Raw genomic sequence first — 9146 nt, forward strand, 5'->3', positions numbered from 1 at the left:
TCAGAGTAAGTAGTCATCTTCAAGGTTATCATCACCAGACAGAGAGGCAGCTTCTATTTAGCGGAAATGAGGATAAAGTTAGACACTTCCCTAATTTAGCAGCACTGCCACCGGGGCTCAGGGAAAAAAATGGGCTTCTTAGTGCTCCATGACCACCTTGGTTAAGAGGTAAGTCTTAACAACCTCCGTAGTTGGAGAGGCTGATTAAGAAATGGTAACTTCCAGAGATGCTCTAGGGAGCAAATGCTGTTTGTACCTAATAAACTGAGGCAGGACAGGGTATTTGCCATCTCTCCAGGGCTCTTCTTGGTCTCAGTGACCATGCTGCGGAGAGAGACATCTGTTTCTGTGTCCTGAAGGGATGAAAACAAGAGAAAAAGGAAGAATGTGTTTGGCTGGTGGGAAAGGAGAAGCCGCCCCATCATTTTGCTCACAGAATCTGGTTTAGTTGCTGAGGCACACAAGGCCTCCTTTGATCAACTAGTGGAGCAACTCAGAGTCCTTAAGAGAAGAGAACGCTCTACAAACTCTCATGCACGACTAGAAGCCCTCTTGTCTCAAGGCACCAGATTTGCCCCAAAGCAGCACCCTGAATGACTACAATGGCTCACTCACCACATGGTGCAACATTACTGGGACAGCTCTGTTTTCTTCCATGTCTTCAGGAAGCTCAACTGCGTATCCTTTACGAACTAATTCTAACCCAATATCAAGTTTCTGAGAAGAAAGATGAAAAGGGAATGATGTTCTCTCTGAAGGAAGGGCGAATCAGAGGAAATAAGGCAGAAGAGCTAGGATTGATACTTTTAAAAATTCCTTTGGTGGTTCAGTAAGCAGGATCTTATGAGTTAGGAATATCATCAAATAAGGGTTTCTGGGAGAGAAAAAGTAAATGAGGCTATAAATACACTGAAGAGACAGTGAGCAACGTGTGAACCCCAGTCTTACCTTCCCATTGCTAGTGTCGTATAAGTGGATCTTGGGCCAAGTTGAGATCCCAGACTGGACGTAGCTAGAGATCTTGGCCACCAGGGGCTTCCAGTCAGCACAGTGAGTGAGTCTGTCAAACTCATCCAAAGCTTCCTCTTCCCATTGTTCACCTCGTAAAAAATTGTAGAGAGAGCCTAAGAAGCGGTCAGTGCTGATGGGGGTGGGATTATGTCCTGGAGGAAAACTGGAACTTCATTTGTCTACTTCAAAAGGAACCTATGTCTGACTGCCAGGCAAGTTTCTGACCGTTGCTTTCTAGCACTGGTGATGAAAAGGCACCTGAGCCCCCAGAACTCAAAAAGCCTGGGATGTGAGACTCCCTCCCATGTGCTCTATGAAAGTTATTCTATATGGAGGCAAAGTCAATAGGTAATAGGACTAATTTACCTGAGGGGGCTATCCGTGCCAGACTACACTCTATTGCTTGAAATGGAAGGCTTAGGAAGTCACTCCTAAAGTGAAAGAAATTGAAATTAGAATCCTAGTGCCAGAAGGGCCTTCTTATATTCCTGGCTTCTAGACAGTGGTTAACCCAGCAGCAGATGATAATTATCTGATCACTGTAAAGAGGTTCTCTTCCAACACCCCCTGGTGATAAGTGCCAACAGCTCACCACCCTATGGCCAGGACTGAGTCAGTAAGTGAGACTCCAGCCTGACTCCAGCCTGGCCCCCACACTGACCTGAGCACCCTGAGGTCCCTCAGTGGGCAATCTCCATTATCTCCAAAGTCAACGAAGTAGAGGTCCAGGTTCCCATTCTCCAAGGTGCCAAGGACCCGGGCTCGATACCAGGAACCATTTGTAGGTAAAGGTGCTGCGACAATGTCTCCTACATGCACAGTCAAGTCTTCAGGCTACACAAGGGGATGAGGAGGCAGGAGAGGGAAGAGTTAGAAAGGGGTACGCTAAAAAATAAACAGTGGATACCAGAAGGAAGGAAGAACAAGCCGCTGCTCCACAGAAAAGGGAAGAGAATATGTCACAATGAAAAAGATATGCCCCCTTTCCATCAAACCCCTGCCCTGTCCCTATGGCAACTCACCAGACTATTTTCATAGTGCTGAGTCATCTCACTGACAAGCTTATCCAGTTGCAGGCTGCGGGAGCCAATGATTTGGATCCAGAAGTGGTTAGGATGTTCAGAGGCAGAGACATAGACTTCTAGGAATTCATCAGCATGGAAACTGAAGTCTGGACTGGGGACTAACCACAGGGATAAGCAAGTTAAGCTGCAGAATCATTATTACCTAATATGGTGACCATTATTAGAATCATCTCTGGTTAAAATAGGAAGACTGCATCAGGAGGGTGAGAGGTACAAATACCAAGTGGCTATTACCATTTAAAAATGGCTAGAGGGGGCTTCCCTGGTGGTGCAGTGGTTGAGAGTCCGCCTGCTGATGCAGGGGACACGGGTTCATGCCCCAGTCTGGGAAGATCCCACATGCCGCGGAGTGGCTGGGCCCGTGAGCCATGGCCGCTGAGCCTGCGCATCCGGAGCCTGTGCTCCACAACGGGAGAGGCCACGACAGTGAGAGGCCCGCGTACCACAAAAAAAAAAAAAAAAAAAAAAAAAAAAAAATGGCTAGAGGGACAACTGGATGCATCATACAAGAACATCCTGAAGAAAAATACTAAGCTATGTTCTGTTCCTTTCTATTTATCTGAGTAATAAGAGTTCGGTCACATTCTTAGTCATCTGCCATGTATTCAAATCAGTGACCAGTTATAATGAAGGGAAATCCCCATATGCTAGCTGCAGCATGGACCAGGGAGAAGATACATGGACAGATGTGGGCCTGTTCCAGATCCCTTTCTACCACTGACTCATTATGTGACCCTGGACAAGTCTATGAACCTCTTAGGGGCCCTGGTCTTCCCTGCCCATCCCAGTACCTATACATAGAAGAAAAAGCCCATAGCCTTTTTATTCTTCTTGAATGGTGTACATTTTTTTTTTTTTTTTTTTTTTTTTTTTGTGGTACGCGGGCCTCTCACTGTTGTGGCCTCTCCCGTTGCGGAGCACAGGCTCCGGACGCGCAGGCTCAGCGGCCATGGCTCACGGGCCCAGCCGCTCCGCGGCATGTGGGATCTTCCCGGACCGGGGCACGAACCCGTGTCCCCTGCATCAGCAGGCGGACTCTCAACCACTGCGCCACCAGGGAAGCCCTGGTGTAGATTTTTTAAAACAGTAATGATTCAGGAAAAAAACTGGACTCAGTATTTTACTTATTTAAATAAATAGGTTTGGAGAAAGAATACCATGTAATTCAATTATTTGATCTATTACTCACAGACTAGTTTCCTGTGAACTAGCATATTTCTGTATTGTTTTCTATAATTATTAGCTGGTTTGTATTCAGAAAAAAAGTATTTGTGCTTAGTACTAATCTCAAGTAAAATACTGCCAGAAAGTCCTATCTGTGATTAAAGACTTGTAAGTGTAGTCGAGAAAATAGAAATTTTTTTTTTTTATTGCTTCCTATTTTGGGTTATCTAAGCCACTTTTTCTATCTTCCATATGGCTCATGGGTTCCCTCTTTCTTACATACTTTCAAACATGGATGTCTCTGGACTGGTCTGGGCTCCAAACTTCTGAAAGTTGTCATCATTAGGTTTCCTGCAGGAACGCTCTTCTGGTCCTACAACAGACATGTCACCACCTCCTTTGCGGGGAGGAACTGCCAGAGGTGCAGCCTGCTCCAAGCTAGTGCCAGTGTTTTTCCATAAAGCTGGCTCTCCAGCCCCAGCTGGCTCTGTCACTTCCTCTCTTCTTACGCTGATTGGCTGCTTCCGTGGGACTCTGGTTTCTGCAGAATGAGCAATTCTCTTCCTAAGTTCTTCATCTTCTGAAACTTTCTCCAGTATCAAATGCTGTGGAAAATAAGACAAGGAAGGGATGATATCTACGTGGCCAGATATTGACCTGGGATGGAGTAAAGTGTTCTTCTCACTCTTAGATACAATTCAAATCTATCAGCTACTTGCCTTAGCTACTGCCACCTCCTTCTGTGTTCCTGAGATTTTTATAAGTCTTGATAGTAGCAATGTCCCCTCTGATTCTTTGTCACAGGTTATTTTGGCTCCCGAGGCCTTACAGATAGAACGAATTGTCTCGCCGCCTCTCCCTGCATTGAATGATACATAAAAACCTGTCCTTCCCTCCTCGATAACCTTAACTACTAGAGACACCACTGTTTTGTACATACTAGGAGGGGAGAGTCAGTTCTCATTTTCAAACTAAACAGAATGGAAGATAGTGAATGGAAAGCAGGAGCTACCGAAATCTGTACTATACTAAGGGGAATACGGGATTATTTGCTCTATCCATTTTATTTAAATTCTACACATTGGCTAGGTTAATGTGGTCATGTCACTTGCATTTTTTGGGACTCGGCATACTTTACATCCCCACTTCATTAGAAGATACCCTACATGGTATGTGAAACACTGGACCAGGGACAGGACATTTCTCTGCCTCTACCAGCAGCGTAAGGAATGCTCCAGGGGAAGGCATAATAGGTGCTTTCTAGAGCACTGTCTTGAAAGATTTGGGATAAAATGAGCATCCTTAGCTTCCCTTTAAAATTCTGAGGTAAATACATTTACCTGAACCCTTCTGGAACCTATTTGTAAGGTTCAGATCATACAACTTCTTGAGGTAATGAGTTTTGCTTTACCACTGATTTTACTTCTGTAAAAAAGTACAGCTCTGGTCTCAATGTCCCTGCCTTTTTTTCTCAGCAAGGTGAAGCGGAAGTAGGTCAGGAGAAACCCTGGGGAAGGTGTGAAAGAAAGGCAAAGGTAAACAAAAAAGGAAACAGCAGAGGAAGCTGTCCAGTGGTACCTATGATTCTGCCCACAGATCTCTGGGGAACTGAGAGCTGCTCAGACACTGGGGTACTCTCAGCCAGGATCTGATGAATTGCTGCTTTGGCCTTGCACACCTGAACAGGAAAACCACTGATAAGCAGCACCCGCTCATCTCCTACATCCTCCGTGTCCACATCGATCCGAGCACCTGTCTGTTTTCGTAGCTGCAGAGAAAAGGATATGTGGTAGTACGCTCTGGACGAGCTCTCATCTGGGTCAGCTAAGGATACTCTAAACCTCACCCTGGAGGTAGATGGAACTGGACACAGTAATCAGTGAAATCAGGGAGCTATAAGCTGTCCTCAATTACGTGTACTTATGGAAGATTAGAGACAAAGGTAACCCCAAATAGCAGTTAATCCAAAACAGTTTCTCTGTGTTTAGAACATTCTTTCCCCCTAATTTGGATTAGAGAATCAATTATTTTATTTTATTGACATTCCAACTGAACAACGGGAGATGGTAAAAAGAATCAGGGAGCAATTAATTAGTTACTGTCAATTAATGAGAGTTCATAATTCCATAGAAGAAAGGAATGATTCAAGCTATACCAGGCTGAGAATCATGCAATTAAAAATCCCCATTTCAAGTTAAGTCACCCATTCTCTAGGGAGAAGTACTCATCTCTAGAAGGAGGATAGTTACCTAAAAAGTTCCTGTATTTTTTCTGTTTAAAATATACATAGTGTGAATGGGTTTTATGGAATGGGGGCAGAGGAGGGAAAGCAGAATCAATCCCTGGGAAAACCGCTGCCTGCTCACACGGTTACCTGTTTAATATTGGCTCCTTGCCGGCCAATGATGAGCTTCACAGCCTCCTGAGGGACTCGCATCTCTATCTCGATGTCATCCTCCCCAACAAATGTCAGCCGCTCTTCTGCATAGATCATCAGATCATACTTAGATAATACCCAAAGCTACTACCTGCCCTCCCCTGAATCTAGCTATCAAAGAGATGTGGATGCAAGTGATGAACTGAGGATCTCAACCATAAAGAGAAGGAGAAGTAGCATCTGAGTGGGAATTAAAAGGTCCTGAAAGACCAGAAGATGGGCATTCTCCCTGGGCTACTGTTTTCATATGCTAAAATGGGAAAAGTCATTTGGTTCTGCAAGGAAGGGGTGATGGATTCTGGGCAAACTACTTCTCCCAAGACACGACTCCTGGAGAAGAATGAAGGCTAGAAGTTGCCTGAGGAGCCCACTAGGCTCAGAATTTCTCTTGTTTGTACGTAAATCATTTCTCTAGGCCCTACTCCCTAGGTCCAACCTGTGGGGAAACTGGACCGGACAGTTAGCCTTCTAACAATAGAAGGGAAATATAAACAAGTGTATGGGTATAAAAAAAGGAGAAAGAAAGAACCCTTTGTAGTGTTGGTGTTGCTGAAGGGAAGAGATCAAAAGAATTATAAAATGAGTTCTTTATTTCACAGACTAGCTTCACATTAACATAGAAAAGAAAAAACTTTGTTTCAAAGATCCCTCACAGGGACTTCCCTGGTGGTGTAGTGGTTAAGAATCCACCTGCCAATGCAGGGGACGCGGGTTCGAGCCCTGGTCCGGGATGATCCCACACGCTGCGGAGCAACTAAGCCCATGTGTCACAACTACTGAGCCTGAGCTCTAGAGCCCGCGAGCCGCAACTACTGGAGCCCACGCACCTAGAGCCCATGCTCTGCAACAAGAGAAGCCACCGCAATGAGAAGTCCGTGCACCACAATGAAGAGCAGCCCCCGCTCGCCGCAACTAGAGAGAGCCCGCGCACAGCAACGAAGACCCAATGCAGCCAAAAATAAAAAATAAATGAATTTATTAAAAAAAAAAAAAGATCCCTCAGAGAAAGCCAATTACATCCCAACAAATGATACCCAGTCTGGAAGAAAAGTTTTCATTTCAATTTAACAAGGCCAGAACATAGTTTAAACATTTCCATATGTACAGCCATGGATTCACATACCTCTGCTTTCCCTATATCTGCGGTATAGGATATAGGCAACCACTGCACTGGCTGGGATCCCGAGGCCCAGTGCTATTTTCTGAATAGTGGACAAACTTGTCCAAGAAGTCCGTTCAGTGGACATTTTCTGCTGCCTCCTAAAATAAGCAAATGAAGGAAAAGGAGCTTTCATACAACTTTTATGACAGGTAGAGAATGGGAACACATTACAATATTAAGAAGAATATTACTGCCTAATTTCCCATTTCAAGAGCTTGAGCAGTCTCAAAGTCTACTTCATGTGAAAGTCTCGGTATTTTTTTTTTTTTAAAGTTAGCTAAGGGACACATATACATACAACTAAATGGAAGGTTACTTCTCCCTCCCCAATTCCCCCAAAGAGAACTATACACTGATCAGTTTTAAAAGACAAAGGAATAAAAAATTAAATGAATCAAATATTTTTAAAAATTTAGTTTTCATATCAAACTATTTAAAATTCCTTATATGTGCACTTCTATACCTCCTGGTCTTTCCAGAAGCTGTTGTGTCTGCAAGAAATGGCTTTCCAGGCCTAGTTTCAGGCTTTGCTACTTCTACTTTTCTTTCTTGCAAGTGTGGTCTATTTACTATCTGTACTCCGTATTTCTACTTACTCCTCATCTAACAGTGAAATGGGGTTCTCTCCTGTTCCTTCATCAAAACTACAACTTCCCAGGTAGTCAACCTAGATGGCACATATAAGCCTTAACTAATCTTACCTTTGTGCCCTCTTTCCCATGGTTTTTCCTGTTTACCTGGAGGAGTCTTCTGAGTTTTGAGCTTGTCTTCCAGTGGCCTCTATCCATTGCTATTGTCAGTCTGCTCTCTTTGGGCAATTTTATCCATACTTGAAGCTTGAACTACTACCTATACGCTAATGAGCCCAATATTGTACCTGAATTGATTCAGAAGCTCATCAAATCTCATTTAGACCACTGCAGTGGCCTTCTTGCTGTTAGTCTCTCTCTGACACTGTATCTTCGTTTTGCTGCCTAGCATATATATATTTTTAATTTATTTATTAAATTTATTTTATTTATTTATTTTTGGCTGTGTTGGGTCTTCATTGCTGCACACGGGCTTTCTCTAGTTGCAGCGAGCGGGGGCCACTCCTCGTTGTGGTACGCAGGCCTCCCATCGCGGTGGCCTCTCCTGTTGCGGAGCACGGGCTCTAGGCGCAAAGGTTTCAGTAGTTGTGGCACATGGGCTTCAGTAGTTGTGGCGTGTGGGCTTAGTAGGTGTGGCTCGCGGGCTCTAGAGCGCAGGCTCAGCAGTTGTGGCGCACGGGCCTGGTTGTTCCATGGCATGTGGGATCCTCCGGGACCAGGGCTCGAACCCGTGTCCCTTGCATTGGCAGGCGGGTTCTCAACCACTGTGCCACCAGGGGAGCCCTACCTAGCATATTTCAATATGTCCCTCACTCTATTTCCTTATTCCATGTACTTTCTCACCCTCCCAATTATTTCATACCGCCTCATCTCTAACCTCTAGTGCTTCCTTCTCCATCCTCCCTCTCAACTGATGTCTTTGCTTCCTGTTTCACTAAGAAAGTAAAGCATTCAGAGAAAATATTAACAAACTTCCAAACTGACCCACCTACCTCCATCTGTGCCTAAATATTCTATCTTTTTTCCTGTGTGGCCATTGATGAACTATCTCTGCTCCATATAAATGTTGCTCTCCTTCCTTATCCTGCATCATTAATGTTTTCCTCTCTACTGAATCTATCAGCAGACAAACATGCTATTATTTCTCCTTTCTTAAAGAAAATCCTTTCTCAATTCCACTTACTCCTCTAAATACTATGCATTTCTTCCCTTCCTTTTACAAGAAAACTCAAAGAGTGTCAATACTTCTGTGTTCGATTTCTCTTCTCGAATCCACTCTTACTGCTCTTGTCAAGGTCACCAGTGACTTGGACTTGCTGAATCCAATGATCAATTCTCACTCCTCCCTTTACCCCCCACCCCTCCCAGGGTCTGGCACAGCTGGTGACTCCCTCTTCTCTGACACTTTCTTCCCTTGGCTTCACTTCACATCCTGGTTTTCCTTCTCCCTTTCTGGCTGCTCCATCAGTCTGCTTTGCTGGTTCCCGCTCCTTTTTCTAACCCTTAAACACTGGAGTGCCCCAGGGCTCTGTCCTTTGCCCTCTTTGTTCTACCTCACTTCTCCGGAGATTTCATCAAGTCTCAGTCAATCTTGGCTTTAAACCTCATCTATATGCTGATTTAATCCCCAAATTCACAGATCTAGTTAGGACCATTCCCATGAACTCCAGGTCTGTATATCCAACTGCCTATGAGAT

The 9146-nt window shown here is 44.5% G+C and overlaps 1 protein-coding gene across 3 annotated transcripts; it reads right to left on the reverse strand.

Moving 5' to 3' along the window:
* On the reverse strand, positions 1-6992 carry TDRKH (tudor and KH domain containing; the record flags this gene model as incomplete). Of its 3 annotated transcripts, none has more annotated exons than XM_079697841.1 (12): positions 1-53; positions 257-353; positions 616-717; positions 949-1100; positions 1378-1442; positions 1673-1845; positions 2034-2194; positions 3544-3865; positions 3980-4119; positions 4839-5028; positions 5635-5741; positions 6821-6992. In XM_079697841.1, the coding sequence occupies 12 exons, from the start codon at positions 6990-6992 to the stop codon at positions 1-3; spliced, it is 1734 nt and encodes a 577-aa protein (XP_079553967.1). The 3 variants fall into 3 exon arrangements, with proteins under 3 accessions (XP_079553967.1, XP_079553968.1, XP_079553969.1); XM_079697842.1 differs by having other exon boundaries at positions 3980-4084; positions 4939-5028; positions 6821-6944; XM_079697843.1 differs by lacking the exons at positions 1-53; positions 257-353; positions 616-717; ... (3 more) ...; positions 2034-2194; positions 3544-3865 and having other exon boundaries at positions 4066-4119; positions 4939-5028; positions 6821-6944.
* Positions 6993-9146: the final 2154 nt, after the last annotated feature.

The sequence above is a fragment of the Hyperoodon ampullatus genome (genome assembly GCF_949752795.1).
Source record: "Hyperoodon ampullatus genome assembly, chromosome: 2".
NCBI lineage: Eukaryota > Metazoa > Chordata > Mammalia > Artiodactyla > Ziphiidae > Hyperoodon > Hyperoodon ampullatus.